The sequence below is a fragment of the Leptonotus elevatus genome, chromosome 20, assembly GCF_054856555.1.
Source record: "Leptonotus elevatus isolate MCC_2025b chromosome 20, RoL_Lele_1.0, whole genome shotgun sequence".
Lineage (NCBI taxonomy): Eukaryota > Metazoa > Chordata > Actinopteri > Syngnathiformes > Syngnathidae > Leptonotus > Leptonotus elevatus.
This window is the reverse complement of record NC_141258.1, coordinates 1,065,042-1,081,073: the sequence shown is the minus strand read 5'-3', so window position 1 is coordinate 1,081,073 and position 16,032 is coordinate 1,065,042. Positions and strand designations below refer to the sequence as shown.

The window sequence follows — 16,032 nt, the reverse complement described above, 5'->3', positions numbered from 1 at the left end:
CCAAAACAGCAGCAGCAGCAGCAACAGGAAAGGGCTTCTGGTCTTGCCATGCGACGTGCAGTTGATACGAAGCAAACCAACGATGAGTGATTTGATGCTAACAAGCATTCAGCTGTTTTCTTGATGCACTTTAAGGGGACCAAAGCGAAAGGACGCAAAATGAAATTGGGGAAACGCGTGAGAGCAAAATACGCACAATTCGGCAGATGCGTACATTTGAAAGCGTCCAACCACTGCACAGTTAAAGAGGAAGTCAACCGAAACGCATTTCTTGACAATATATGACCTCACTTATCGAAACATGACATTTTGATGAATATGAATTAAGCAGCCGTTTTTTTTCCACCTCAGGAGACGGCCATCTTGCCACTCACAGTTGCTCAGCAAAGCTCACTTGTTTTTCTGACGTCGAGCCGTGCTTGGTTGTGACCCGAGCAACTGTGATGTCATCTTCACTCGACAGCAAGTGGCAAAATGGCCGCCTTGTCATACGGATTAAAAACTCACCGATCTGTATGTTACCTGATAGCCCGTGCAAGCCGTTGAAGCCACAGGGCGGCCATCTTGCTCCTCCCATCTCGCGAGCACACGACTGTATAAACCATTCGGTATACGTACAGATGAGACATATAAAGCCCGTTGGCAGTTACAGTCGAGGGCCGGGTGGTCACTTTTTAAAAAAAAAAATACAAATGAACAAGTGGACGCTATGTGCTGCTTTGAAGACCACCTTTTTCGTTTATCGCTCAATTCCTTCAGACCCCAATATTAGATTTGGCAGACGCATCTTTTGTGTAATTGCAGTTATAATTCTTTCAGCAAAAAAAAAAATATACATTTCCTCCTGTAAACATCATTAAGCATATCATTTATACATGTATTTAAGGCAAGTTGTAAAATGTCTAAAGTCCTGTTGTTTCTGTTTAAGACATTTAAAACCCCATCAATCATGCCGTTACTACGAAGTACCGTCTCAAATGTTCGATTTCGATACTGTAAATGTAGAGGATGGTATGGCGAGAAACGTTTTTTGGGAGGAGCAATATGGCGGCCTCGCGGCTTCAAAAGTCTTGGGCTATCGGCTATCCACTCATATTTAAATCAGTGTAAAAACTGCTGGATTTTGCTGCTTCCACAAATGCAATATTAACCAAAATACCGTGTTTAGACGAGCATACAACATATTATTGTCAAGATTTCTTTTTTTGGGGTCATGACGTGATGCGGAAAGCGTTTGTGAATTTGAAGCGCAGTGAACCGTCGCCGTTTTGTTTTCGTACCTGAGCTTGTCCCTGCTCCGGTTGCGGTTGGCCCGGTTGACGGTGCCGATGGAGTGCGCCGACGAGCTTTTCTTGCCGGACGAGTGCAAGAGGCTGCTGCGCGACTGGCCGGCGTTGTGGTCGAACTGCATGAGGCAGAAGATGAGGTCCGACGGCACCAGCTCGAACGCGTACGGCGGGTTGGTGAGCACGTATCTGCGGCGGGACGCAAATGGCGGCCATTGAAAGCCACGTCGTCACGCTTTGTCAACGGCTGCCGGCAAAGACGGAAGAAGACTCACCGTTTGGTGCACTGACTTTGCGTGTTGACATGCGCGTCACGGAGCCGGTAGATGCCGAAGCACAGCATGTTGTACGTTTTCAGGGCTTTGCAAAACAGGTCGCCGTAGCAACCGCCGTCCTACAGGACCAAAAACAAAAATGTCATTTTTCGGGAGATTAACTCATTCACTCACAACAGCAATTTTGGACTGAAGCAACCCCCATATTTTATTGGATTATGACTATGAATATTGTGTTCTATTGCTATCAAAACATGGAACCTACCAAAAGAAAGATTAGAGTCTCTTCTTTCATCAGGAAAAAAAGTTTCCGTTTTGCAGCAATTAGCATGATCAAAAACGTTTTGCAACATGGCCCTGGTTGATCTCTTATACTCTGCTGCCACCTGCTGGCCGTTTTTGTAATAACTACCATTACTTCATGCATACTCTTCAGTTCAGAGGCCGTATCAAAGCCTTCTGTATGCTCTAGCATAAAAAATAAAATAAAAAACATAAAAAACGTATAAACACATCTTTGGGAGCATGGGAATATTTAAAATAGAACGCGTTTATATGTTTTTGGGAGCAAATTAGTTCACATTTTTAAATTTGATATCTGTTTCGTAAAGAGCGCTCATTAAATCTAGCATGAAAAAAAAATAGTAATGCTTTAATTAACTCGAAATTAATGCACACATTTTGACAACCCTAGTTTTTCAACAAACTACCAAAAAGTCGGCAGGTGGCCGAATAAAAAAAAAATATATATATTTTTAAACACACTTTCGCAAGATTCCAAGAATGCGAGTCATGCAGCGCGTGAACGTGGCGTCCTCACCCCGAGGTCGGCGAAGGGCCCGTCGTACAAGGCCAGCTGCGCCACGCGACAGCGGTCGCGGTTGGCCAGCGTCTGCGGCGTGCTGTAGCCGCCGCGCAGGGCGTTCTCCTCCGCCAGCAGCCCCTCCAGCTCCGGCGTGGCGCCGCCTGTCACCAGCGTGCGGATCAGCGTCAGGATGTTGTCGTTGAAGTACGTCTGCCGTAAAAAGTGCACTATCAATTTCACATCATCGATGCAAGAGCATACAGCAGGCTTTGGTGCCGCTTCTGACACGACGAAGAGGTGGCTTCAAGCAATGGTGGTTATTACAAAAAACGGCCAGCAGGTGGCAGCAGATTATAAGAGATCCACCAGGGCCGTGTTGCAAAAAGCTTACACTCGCTATATTCTAATGCTATTTGCTGCAAAAAAGAAACTGATAAAAAAATATACTTTTCATCTTTCTTTTGGTAGGTTCCATGTTTTTATAGCAATAGAACACAATATTTTGTGGGCCTTGCAAAATCAGTCCAAATCCAGTTAAACAGCCGGGAGCAAAGGGGGTTGCTTCAGGGAAAATGGCCGTGAGTCAATAGACAAAATATGAACTTTTTACTGCACGAAAATTGCTAAATTAGTCAAGTATCCCTTTAAATCTTTTTAAGCACTAGTGAAAATAATTACGTTAAACCATGAAACCTATCACGATGGTGACGGCTTTTGTTCCGAAGGCATCTTTTGTTCCAACCTCACTCAATTTGAAAGGTGGACCAATCAAGCCATCAGTTCCACTCAGACGTCACCAGCCTTAATAGGATTTGTTGTTTTTTTCCCTTTTGTTGTACACGTTAACCTTAAGGTGGTCCTTCCTTTTCCTCCGAGTCAAGAAATCCCCACTTGGAAGCCACGTTCGCAGCGCGAGTAGAAAACTTACAGCGCTCATTAAGGAGTCCAGCACGCTGACGGCGAAGGCGGTTCCGCAGGCAAACGGCTGCGTCAGGTACAACTCCGTGTCGGGGTCGTCGTCGTCGTCCTGGTCCAGGAACTGAACGTTGCAATCGTTTACTATCAACAACAAATCATGATCATTTTCAAGACACAAAAAAGAGAGCAAACCTTAACATGTCACGTGGCAGTTATTTGAACAGCAAACAGGCTCGATTCTATGTGAAAAGTATTCACAGATTCTCTGTTTGAGAATTTTGAGATGTTTTGAGCCAAAGCAAACAATTGCGAGCACAATTGTGTCAAACATGCGCTGCAAGTCCAAAAACGAAATCCCAAGAAAGACTCGCCGCCGTCTTGGCTCACGCAACTCGGTAACCATTTGTATGCTGGTCCCGCTTGCTTTTATGCGGACCGAGTAAAAATCGCGGGCACGCTTTGCTCGCGCTTTGCTAACGGCCGTTGAGGGATAAACACGTTAGCTGCAACACGTTAGCGACCACCAGCGCTAGCTACGGCACGTCAAGGCCTACCCACCCAGTTCGGTTATGATGGGAATGTTGGCCCCCGTCGTCACCGAGCTCTGAAGCACGATTCCGTGGATCGGGCTGCCGTCCGGGGACGAGCGCTCCATACCTGGCGGCGTGAAGCCTGCAAAGGCCAGCACACGGACGGATTAGTGCATTCGTTGCGCTTGTGCCAAGGAAGACGGCACGGGTGACGGAGTTGCGCGTATTGCGTTAGCTTGTGCACGAAGCGAGCTAACTCAATGTGCTAGACAATTAAAATGACAACATTAATAAACAAAAGCCTTAAAGACATTTAAAAGCAAACGGTATCTTACTCAAACGTGGGCATTTCTGCAAAAATTGCGTGGGAATGCTGAAAGCCGAATGCTAATGAGGTCATTGAAAGATACTTGATGCGAAAATGGCAAAGTATGATTTGTAGTGGAAATAAAATGAATAAAAACACTTGAACTGCGAAAGGTGCGATTCGGACCGTCGTCTCGTGTTCACCAGTCCAATCGCTAGCTGAAGAGTCGCCCAAGCAGGGTTTGAACCCAGATCATTTGGTGTGGCCAGCAATTGCTCAAACCACTGTTCCATTGCTGCCGTTGAAGAATCTGTGACAGTCAATTCTTAATAATGACAAATGACATCAAAAGTAATGGATGTGAAATATTTTGACAAGGATTACTATTCAATATTGCATTTTTACTAAAGACTTTCAACATTCCCACAATTGCTAAAAGAGCAAAATGTTAACCTGATTATTATTTTTTTTAATTGAAAGTAAAAATACTTTTTCCATTAATTTCAACTGTGCATGCTTTACAACCTTTTGAGTTAAAAATAAACAATCCACCTCTGTGTATCGATCCCTGTTGCCATGGCAACCCGCTCACGAGTCATGTGACTTTACTTTCAAACACAGAACCCCCCCCCCCCCCGAGCCCACCTTGGGAGTTGGCCTGCAAGACGCCGATGCTGTCGTCGAAGAGCATGGACTTGATGTTGAGCGACGCCAAGATGCACTCTTTGTCCTGCAGCGACGCGTCGTCAATATTGTTCTGATTGGCTGACAGGATGACACACATGTCGCACAGGTTGATGTTGACGGCCCTCAGGTCTGCTCGACTCAGCGGCGTGCCCTTTTGCAGAGGGGGGGGAGAGAGGGGGGTTAACGTGAGCCCGCCTATTCCAGAGGAACTTCTTTTTTTTCCCAGCCATGTCCCTCCTTTAAATGGTGTTAACTTTTATTTATGTATTTTTAAATTGTCTGCTGCAATATTTGGTGCATTAATTTAAGATGTTTTTCCCCTAAGATTGGTTGATTCATTAAAAATCTTTTATCCGATTAAATTATTGATTTAGCGTAAAATAAAGCCACAAATGTTTCATGTGTTTTTTTATATTATGGAAATGAGCACTTTATAAAATCATGCAATACTTCAATTTGATAGACAATGTGCTGCTCCTTCACGGTGTGCTCGCTTTGGCCACCTGGGGGCAGTCTAATAGTGTTTATATCAGAGCCGTATATAGTGTGATTGGTCAACTAGTCGTAATATTGCGGTTTTCAAATTTCTTTTATGGCTTCTAACAGCACAGATGTTAGCCATTAGCCTGTCTATGGTGTTTTGCAGGTTTGTTAGCATTAAGCTAAACGGTGCTTCCAAAGATGAATCCATGGTTGTTTTTTTCAAATAGGAAATGCGTAAATTTGCCCAAAAAATTAATTAAATGTATTCAATTTGAAGAAATAAAATCGATTTTTCGATAATAAATAACATGAATCGAATCAAATCAAATCAAAGTTCTTTGCAACGCGATGAGCCCAATTGAATGCAAATTGCCGAGCGAGCGAGCGGGCGGGCGGGCGGGCGGCTGACTCACGGGCAGGATGGAGACTTTGGGGAAATTGTGCAGCGTCTCCCACTCGCGCTTGAGGTACTCGAGCGAGCCCACGAAGACGATGTGCTTGAGCTCGTGGTAGTGGAAGTTGCTGGCGCGCAGCGGCATCACGAAGTTGCGCAGGCCGATCACGGCCGACTTGACGTCGCCGAAGATGCACACCACCACGTGGCCGCTCAGCACCGTCATGGCCGCCTCGCTTCGAGTCTGACGAGGAAAAAGGTCGGCCGGGATGAATTGTCGCTCGTTTAAGCCACGCCCCTCACCAACCCCAGAAAAGCATTTGATGCCACGTCAGCAAACCCCCGAGTCGTTTGAGACGCTCACCAGGACGACCTTCTCGATGTCCTTGGACGGGCACCAGTGGAACATCCCGGTGGAGTCGTACTTCTTCACGTTGTCGTCCACGCTTTCCATCTGCTCGCTGACGGAGATGAGCAGCGGGTCGTGCCTGAGGGAGCGAGAGTTCGCGGTGAGTCGCACGTTTGCCGCCGTCCCCGACCAGAGCTTTTCCGAGCCGCGGTCGACGCTGACAACCCGGCCAGGCGGAAAAGACGGCGGCGACTGGCAATTACGGCGGCCTTTTGCGCTTGACGTTGCGCCGTAAAAGCTTTCAATATTTCAGCGAGTTGCCCAATCGTGTTGGCGTCCCGGTCTGAAGGCCCCATTAAAGTTTGAAGATGGTCGCGTGGTTTTAAAAGCAGATGGGAGGGAGGCGGGACATCAGTGGCAAAACGGTGAAACAATACAGTCAGGTAAGACCAAATTTTTGAATGGACGCGGATTATTTTTTGAAAAAGAAAAAAGGTTATTAAGCAAGAAATCAGGTTAATAAAAAAACGGAATCAAATGCCAAACCGCAAATTTATTTTGGAATATGGCTGGGTTTAAAAAAAAAAAAAATCGAATAATTGATGAATTGATTTTCCTTTGAGCCCAACATCAATTCATAAAACCATGAATCAATTAAATATCAAATTTTTTCCCCAAAAAATCTTACGATTTTTTTTTTATCTTACTGCGTTTCTTTAAATGTACTTTTCACGTGAATTTAAACAAATTTTCTTAAATGTACGAAATACCTGACTTATTGCACTTTAAGACAATTCAGAATATTTTAAGTTTATATTTACTAATATTAAATTAAAATTATGAAAATATTTTCATCTCATCCTTGCTAATATCAAAGTTTGTGTAACACTGAAGTGTGTTACTTCCATTCATAAACTAAATCATTTGACCAGTTACTTCCTCCGCAATATTGACTTTGGAACTTAATATTTGTGGACTTTTTAATCATGTTTTTGACATTTAAGAAGAATTGATGTTCCATAATTCATCGATATTGGATTGAACAGAAGCGAAATCGAATCGATTGAGGACATTAGAATCGATAGCCAGCCCTCGAACGTCAGCACAGGAAAACGCGCAAACATGCAGACTTAGCAATTATATTACATTCACTGTATTAAAACTATACCTCTAAAATATTTTTGAAATATACATATTATGTGTGCAAATGTTTAGTAAATTTGAATACTATGATTTGGCTGTCTGGCAGCTTTTCTAAAGAGGACGGCGGTTATCAGCTGAGACGTTCAAACGACAACGCGCTCCCATTTGCACTTCAAAAAAGCCGAGACATCAAAGCGGGCCACGTCATCTGCTTGAAAAACCAAAGACGGCGGCGCCGGCCTTCTGTCTCTGTTCAAACCCTTTCCCAATACGTCCGGTCATCCTCGCCCAGATGGGATCGAGCGTGCAACGACGCCTGCCACCTTAAGTTCGCTCTCGAGTATGCGTGAAAATGTCAACTGAAACCAGCCGTGATCTCCTCCTCCTCCTCCGGGGGGCGCCGCTAGCCCAAAGCGACACCTGGCTGGACGGCCTGCCTGATGCCGACATGTCATTTGGAACAAACACATTTCGATAATAATAATTCGGGAAAAAAAAATGTTTTCCTTACAGTGGAAAAAACAGCAAATTATTTTTGTATCGTTTTGTTTTATTTCATGGCATTTAGTTGGATCGTTAATCAGACGTGTCTATTAGAAGAATAGTGCTTTGCTGCCATCTTGTGGCTTCTGCAGGTAATTGTAACCCGTTTCCAAGTTTCGCAGCAAGGCAACAAAGACTTGCCTCCAAATTGTTGAGCGTTATTTCATTTAATCAGAAATGCCATAGTTGCTTTTTGAGGGGTTGTTAAAAAGATGTTTTCATCGACTTGTATTTGGTATCACATCATTTCCGACATTTTCTGTCTTTTACGCGAGGCCTAAAAAACGTGAAAGCGTTAAATATTTCATCAATAGTCGGGTCGGGTCGGGTCGGGTCGGGGGGGGGCTTGATGTCACTTGGGCGCGCCGCCTGCCAGGACGCTCGTCGCTCACCGTCAGCCGTGACGGCCCGTCGCTAGCCGGCGTCCCGCCAAACGCTTTGTGACACGCTAAGCATTAGACGAGCCTTCAAGGAGGTTCGCCAACGAACCAAACGGCCACGACGGCCATGACGGCCGAACACTAACGACGTGGACGAGATGATGTCAAGACCAACATACTCTTGGTGTCAAAATTGGAATCCTTTCCACAGCAATAACGATGCATTCAATGTCGCCCTTTTGTACGGCAGCTACAAAGTTTGTGTCTGTTCCGGGTCAGATTGGGCCCATGTCTACTAAAATGGGTTTTACATTTCGCAGCATGCAAGAGAAACAAACGCTGGTCGTGCGACATGACACAAATGTCTGTTATTTGGGTTTGTTTTTAAAATTGCTGTTGTTTAAGTCACCGTTTGTGTTTCACCACATTAGTACAGAAACATGCACCCATTGGACTTTATATTGAATAAAAATAAGATTATTCATAATTTAACTCATTCACTGAAGCAACCCCCTTTGTTCCCGGCTCTTTGACTGGATTTTGACAGATTTTTGCAAGGCCCACAGAATATTGTGTTCTATGGGTATAAAAAGATGGAAAAAAAAGTACATTTCTATCCGTTTCCGTTTTGCAGCCATTAGCATTAGCATATAGCATATAAAGTTTCATCATTATTCACAAATTTGTTTAAAACAGTGGGGAAAAGAGCTTTTTGCAACATGGCCCTGGTTGGTCTCGTATGCTCTGCTGCCACCTGCTGGCCGTTTTTGTAAATTCTGTATGCAAAAAAAATTTTTGATACATGTCTTTGGGACACTTAAAAAATGCAAACTATTCTACAATAAAAATATTAGTAAAATAAAAAAGATTTTATAAATCACTTAGTGAGAGTCTGCACTGATAAAAACGTACGTTAAAATGATCTTGGCAATTATTTTCATGATTTTCACTTTTTGAGCCCATCTGTCCATTTGGAAAGAAGTCAAATGTGGCCCCTTGAGCACAAAAGTTTGCACCCCAACTCCCCCCCCCCCCGTTTGCGCATCCGCTCTTTGTCAAATCGCTTTCTTTGCACACGCACGAGCGCCATGCAAACTGTCAAAGGCGTGTTCTTCAAAAGGCAAAAGCCAATCTGCCCGCCATGACTTATTGACGAAGGCCTGCAGGCCACACATTGACGGCAGATCCACATTTCAAGCAGTACACACTCAGCTTGTTGTTGCGGCCCAGTCGCCCCGAGGCTACGTCAGGAAACGCGACTGCAGGCAGCGGCAACATGTCCGCCGTCTTGCGCCGCAAACAAACACTCGGCTGATGTTTGCTTGCTGTGTGTCTTTTCAGGTCAAAGGTCATGCTTGAATTTACCTGAAAGCCTTTGCGAGGAACGGACTGGAATACTTAAAGCCGTGTATTCTCAGTTCGGCATTTGATGAAGGGGGGGGGGGGGGGGGGTGGGGGAAGCAGTGCTTTGCCGCCATCTTGTTGCATCTATTCAAACAATTTGGGGGCGCATAAATTACTTGCGGATTTTCGCTCCGAACAAGTGATTGACGTTCACACTCTTTAAACGGTCCAACAACAACAAAACTTTGTAAATTTGTGATTTGAGGAGATTTTACGGTTGTACCTCGACTTAGAAGTTTATTATGAATTTCTTCATTTGATTATGACATAAGTTTGTAAATAATTTAAATATTTAAATAAGTACACTTCAAATCAATGTTCTCAATTTTCTGGGTTCCAAAACTCCATTTTGGGTGTGCTTTTAATCAAGAAAAAAATAGCTCTGTATTGTATAGAAATGTGTGAAAGCGAAATTTCACATGTAAAAGTCAAGCGAAGAAGAGCCAAAGTGTCAGCCAAAGCGGAACTTCCACGACGGCAATTATCGCCCCCTGGTGACCAACTGCGGTCGCAATCAATAAGTGTCAGCATAATTACACGGGACAAGATAAAAGCAAGGTAGCGTTCCAATACGCCGGCAAAATGTCCGACGTGCGCCTCGGAGGGAGCCGCCAAGAGAAGAATAGCCCGGGGCCATCCGTCCCGTGACTGGCGGCTGCTCGCATTAGCGGCGCGCCGCTTCATTTGAAGAGCGCTTGGCAAGTTTGCCCTCAAAAGCGAGTACGTGTCGTCGTGGTGGTGGCGGGCGGTCAGGGACAGCAAGGCCTTCCCTGCTAGCTTGAACAAGCACCATTTGCAATTTATTATCCCATTTACATCAAAGAAATCATTTTATGTCAAATGATTTTGCTTCTTTGCATGGAAAACGAGCAACAAAAGTCGCTTTCAGTTTCAGCGGGACGCAGTTGAGTCAACAACAACGGGGCGCTCGCTCGCTCGCTCGACACCCAACAAAGCCAACGACTATTTGCTGGACACAGTGGCAGCATTTAGCGGCAAAAAAGTACAAAAAAACAAAAAATAAAGCCGTAGGGATTGATACAGTGCTTATATTCATATGGAAACATATTTCAAATATGAATAATATTGCTACTTGTTTCCAAGATCTGTAAGAACCTGATTGGGATTCAACAACCCGTAAACTTGAACATCCCTTTCACAACTAATACAACGTTTGCATTTTATTTGTCCACAAGAGGGCAGTATAATACAAAACCTAATAAATACACAAAGAAGACGGTCAGGTAATATTTTTCGTGCAGAGGATAAAGATAAATGTAAAATGTCTGTCTGCATGTGTTGCGACCGTTTGTGTTCACATACGTTGCTGTCTGCATTTGCGTTAGCATTAAGCTAGCAGCCTTTGGTGATTATTTTTGTCATTTGATGAAAAAATAAAGAATAAAAATGACTAAATACAAATAGGAACATAAAAAGGAATAAACACCTCAAAGTTCTGGATTGACACTCGGATTTTTTTCTATAATTTTTTGGCTGCTTTTTTCAACGCATGCAAATAATGCCGGAAATGTAAACAAATACCAGAGTGACGATTTCTATCTTCATCGTTCGTCGTCATTCCTCAATTTGAGCTCGACAACAAGGTTATTTATTTCCCGGCGTTGAAGTGTTGAAGGTCCGTCCTACCGTGAGATCTTCGGCGAGGAGTTGGGGGAGTTCCTCATGCCTCCGTTGCGCTGCTTTTTTTTGCACGACAGCACCGACTGTTGGTCGTCCTCAACTGCAACGACAGGGACGACATCATCCAACTTGAAGCGCAAAATCGCAACACAACAGTCGCCACACTTTGGCAGTAATGAGTCCAAACTGAGCAGAATTGTCTGAGCGTGATTTGAGTAACGAGCCTGGTCACGGCACAACTTCAACTCGTAAGTCAAGGCCCGACTGTTTTGCAACGTTGGACGTGACGGACAGCATGTTGTGTTTTATATATGAACGTATCAAACGCAGCCAACATGCTGGAGGGTGACACCATAATGGAAAAGGGCGAGGGGGGGGGCGGGGTTGTTCCAGCGGTGCTCCGACAACAATGTTGGCGGCCCGTTCAATATTTCATGCGGCGCAGCTGACATCTGCACACGCTGCCTCATTAGTCGGAATTGTGACACGCAGCGCGCACTTACCAGCGCTGACGCTGTCGCTACTTGACTGCGCCGGCGGCTGTCTTTTCCGACAACCCGGGCGGACCGAAGCCCACCTGGACCCCCCGCGGGCGCACTAAGTAAAGCTTCCCTGGTGGAGGTTCACCCAAAAACTCGCCCATGGTGAGTGAGGATGCTGATGGGAAGCCCGGTTGTTGTTGTTTTGGTTCCGTTTTGCACGCCATCCGTTTCAGTTCAATTTGCATTAGCATTCTACATGATATGTTAGCATTAAGCTAGCAAAGGTTTGGTTGAACATTTTGGTATCGTAATATGAAGTGGAAACTCTGTTTTTGTTCGCACCAGTTGTCCGGTGATTCTAATTTCAAGTTGTTTTATTTTGTTGAAATGGTGTCCCACAGTTTTCGGCATCTGCTCGTTTTTCTTACACACAAACAAATACAAATAATTAGTATGACTCCGAAAATCATTTCCCAGAATCGAAGCGCGTTTTGTGAGTTGTGTCTAAAAAAAACTTCAACAGACTTTCAAAAGAAAAGAACGATATAGTCTAGCACAGTTTCTTAAGCCACGTGGATTACTCAACAGTCACGGTAAACAAACAAGCACAAAAAGCGAAATTCTTATAATGCCGGCATGTTTTTATTTTAAAAGCTCTTTGTTGAATCCTCTTTTTGTTTTTGTTGTCATCATTGAATTTTTTACATAAAAAAAAAAAGTGGAATAGAACTGTAATAGTCAAACAACTTGCTCGTTGTTTCCGTCATTTTGGTGAGTGTACCAACCCAAGTGAACGCATTTGAAGGTGAATAATATCTGCCTTGTGCATTTGAATTAATCATAACGTGACTCTTATTCACCATTAAAAGCATTAATATCAGCGTAATTCTTCCTGGCACAAGAATGCTAATATGTGAATAATTCAACAAAAGACTCATTTCTATTAAACACCACTTAACCGCCACGTCGGACATTTATATTTATAGCAAACATGAATTAATAAACATGCTTTCAGGTGTTCCCGTCAATTGTTGTGCCACAGGAACACGAGGCGGCTGACAATGCGGATTAGGAGCAAACGGCCCAACTCCACTTTGCAAATGTGACTGACTTGCCGGGCCATTAATAATAAGCGCAGCGCGTTTGCATGATGTCGGGGCAACATCTGCTGCCGAGAGGATGGAGCAGAAAAGAAAAGAAAAGAAAAGAAAAGACAAACACACCACACACAAATTAAATTAAATTAATATAAAAAGAGGTTGACCATTCCAATGACCTGTAAATAGTCTGTATGTACGAAAACGGCTACACAAGTAAAACAAACAAAATATTCGAATGAAGTATGGCTGGATTGGGATGACGGCGTGTATTTAACTGATGTAATCGTGTGTGTGTGGGTTTATACTAGAGTTAGACCAGCCGGGCCAATTATTGCCGCCGATATCGGGCAATTGGACAAATAACAATATTAGCCTTTTTTTTCAAAATCAAGATCAAACTTATATTTGTTTACATTTCCAGATAACTTTATAAGAGATCCTGCTGATTTGGGGAACCTTCTGAACCATTTGTTTTTGTTCCACATTAAAACAAAGAAATGTGAAAGTTTTTTTTAGATTTCAGGTACTGTATTTTCTAATTTTAGGGGGAAAAAAATTTACGGTAGAAAAAACTATAAAGAGCTATTTTATTTACTTGTTGAAGTTTCCATTTCACTATTTAAGACGTACTGATAATCTTGGGAGCCCTGAACATTTTGTTAGAAATTTAGAAGGATGTCTAATTTCTAAGATTAAAAAAAAGAACTTCTACATTTTGAGAGGAAATTGTTCAATAAACATTACAACAGAGTCAAGACTGGCATTTGTATTTTCAAAAATTAGAACGCCAATTTTTTTTCCACCCCTTTGAACTGAAAATGAATATCGGCTTCAAATATCCGCTATCGGTATCGGCCCTGGAAAAAACATATCGGTCTATCTCCAGTTTATACTAAATGTGCGCGAAAGAAGAGAAACCTTGAAAAAGTGAGTGAGCGAAGAAGAGAAAGGCAAACTTACTTGATTTGATGTATCCATTGTAGGTGTTTTTAGCTGAGGACAACAAACAGAAAAACATCTTACAAGGGGTGATGAATTTGTTTCATGGATTTTCACAGGTTGTGAGGAATCGTTTCACTTTCTTTTTTTTTAATATCTCATCATTAAAAGCGAGTTTGCATGCTGACTCAAACGGCACGAACGGTTTTGTTTTGCCATCCGAGTTGTTGCACACCACCCGGAAAAGCGTGTGACGTCACGGCCAAAAGGTCTATAAAGGTCACGCCGGGCCCTCAGGCGGCGCGGCGACAGTAACGTTCAAAGGGCGGCCCGGCGCGTCCTGACATGTGTCGCCCGCCATCGGAGGGTCGCGCCACTAACGGGCGAGCGTCTGTCCCGCTGCCTGCTGGTGAGGAACTGTCACGCCGACCCACCCAGCAAAAAGGAAAATGCAAACATAATTTCCACGTCAGGCCGTGTAAGGCTCCGCCGCCGCCGCCGCCGCCGCCGCGCCGGGCCCAACACAAAAGTGCACGGACTCCGTCAGGAGGCTTTTTTGCTAAAAACGGGTGACAGTCCACAAGGTTTTGTACGTCCACACGTTGTGGCTGCCCTGTGCAATACATCAGCACAATCTAACAAGCCCTCTGGCCGTCACGATACAAGCACGCCGTCCATTTCATTCCACTCAAGTCCAATTAAATCCTCTCGACTCTTAGTTACCAATTGTAATAAAACAAGTCCATCGAGTATCCCACTGCCTGCCGCATAGAACTCACAGACACAACTGCACCTCCTGGTTTTCAAAATTCATGTTAACATACATATTGTCAAAGGAACAATGACATCAATGAAAATATAATAACTACTACATTTCACCATTTTCCTTGGAAAGTTATAAGAACTTGATATTGTTATTAATATAACAATAGACGTATTTGGCACCTGTTTTACATTGAGTTCATAAAGTAAATAAATAAATGTGAATATGATTTAAAAAAGACTTTTGGTCATTTTATTTCAAAATCGGTTAAAATAATTACATTCAATATAAAAAGATACATTCAATAAATGGATCATAATAATAGCCCTAACTTACATGTGGTAATATAACCATGTACGTCCTAGTTATTTAAAACTTGTTTATGTACTCACTAGTTATGAACCTATAAATCATAATATGTCATGTTACTTCACTGGACCAAAATGATTTCTGAGCATTATTCATTCTTTCTATTTCCTTTAAAATATGATCTGTCATGTGTATGCTCTTCTATCGGGAAGCTTCTGTTTTTGTTGAAGATCTGTAAGGACCTCTGCTGGTCATTTCGTGTATTACAGACTCGGGCGGCCAGTAGAAATGTTCCCATGGAGCAAGCAGTAATAAAAAGTCAGTGTTAAAGCTACTGAACATAGAATATTCCATTTCGAATCGCTACTGCCGCCTGCTGACGAAAAATCTAACTGCACATACACACTGCGGCATGACGTCACATCCGCAGACAGGGCGTGGGAAATTCGAACCCGAATCGGGTTTGAAAACTGTTGGCTGGCAGGAGTACCCATTGTGAACCGCTAAGGTGTCAAGCGACCAATTAGAAGACGTTTTAGTCATAAATGGTCAAATTGGGAAAAAGTTCCACATTGCAGCGTCTTTAAAATCTTATTGTGGCATCCTTAGAGGACAAAAGTATTGGGACAGCCGTCACCATTCCGCAACTTACATTTCTTGCATCCGCATTTCTTGATGCGCTTGGGATCCGTGACGTCATCGTGGCACGCTTTGCAGTAGAACAACGCCCTGTGGACGTAAACGAAAAAAAAACCCAATCCGCAAGTGAAGATGGATGATCGGCTTGCGGTCGTCACCTCTTGACTTCTTTGGCGTCGCTGGCAATGAAGAAGCCCAACGTCCCCTCCTGCATCTTCACGTGGTTGCCAGGGTTGATGAGCGTGCTGATCAATCAACATGATTGGCGATTTACATTTGAAAAAAACGTCCCAATTCTTAACCATCAAATCAATAGCTTACCTGCTCTCCCGCTGATCAGACTTGTACTCGATGGCTATCAGCAGCAGCTTGAGCTTCACGTAGCATAGCCTGAAGAAGGAAAACAACAACAGTGATTTTATCGATGAGTGCGGGTTGATTTTCCGGTTTGTGCGGATTTGATTTTTCCGGCTCGCAGCGTTGGCAAAGTACTGACTCGCAGATAACGGGAAAGGACAAGCCCACGAAGGCACTTGACAGGTACTCGGTGTACATCTCGTTGGCGACGCCCTCCAGGTAATACTTCTGCCACGTGTCCTCCTCGATCTGCGGGCGACGCCACCGTCAAGCAAGCAAACAAAGGCTTTAGCGGGAG

At 43.7% G+C, this 16,032-nt stretch overlaps 1 protein-coding gene across 6 annotated transcripts in view; it reads right to left on the bottom strand.

The window, feature by feature from the left end:
* LOC147156293 (calcium-activated potassium channel subunit alpha-1) overlaps positions 1–16,032 on the bottom strand; it is a 42,713-nt gene that overhangs the window by 351 nt on the left and 26,330 nt on the right. For 5 of the 6 annotated variants that reach the window (XM_086064312.1, XM_086064313.1, XM_086064314.1 and 2 more), the window contains 14 exons: positions 15,874–15,983; positions 15,699–15,767; positions 15,536–15,622; positions 15,391–15,467; positions 13,688–13,720; positions 11,152–11,245; positions 6,050–6,173; positions 5,705–5,929; positions 4,767–4,959; positions 3,843–3,956; positions 3,295–3,425; positions 2,382–2,576; positions 1,562–1,680; positions 1,281–1,475 (listed from right to left, as the gene is read on the bottom strand). In XM_086064312.1, coding sequence (XP_085920438.1) covers positions 1,281–1,475; positions 1,562–1,680; positions 2,382–2,576; positions 3,295–3,425; positions 3,843–3,956; positions 4,767–4,959; positions 5,705–5,929; positions 6,050–6,173; positions 11,152–11,245; positions 13,688–13,720; positions 15,391–15,467; positions 15,536–15,622; positions 15,699–15,767; positions 15,874–15,983 — 1,766 coding nt within the window. Of the gene's footprint in view, positions 1–1,280; positions 1,476–1,561; positions 1,681–2,381; positions 2,577–3,294; positions 3,426–3,671; positions 3,753–3,842; positions 3,957–4,766; positions 4,960–5,704; positions 5,930–6,049; positions 6,174–11,151; positions 11,246–13,687; positions 13,721–15,390; positions 15,468–15,535; positions 15,623–15,698; positions 15,768–15,873; positions 15,984–16,032 lie in introns of all 6 variants that reach the window. The other variant, XM_086064317.1, reaches the window with a different exon arrangement.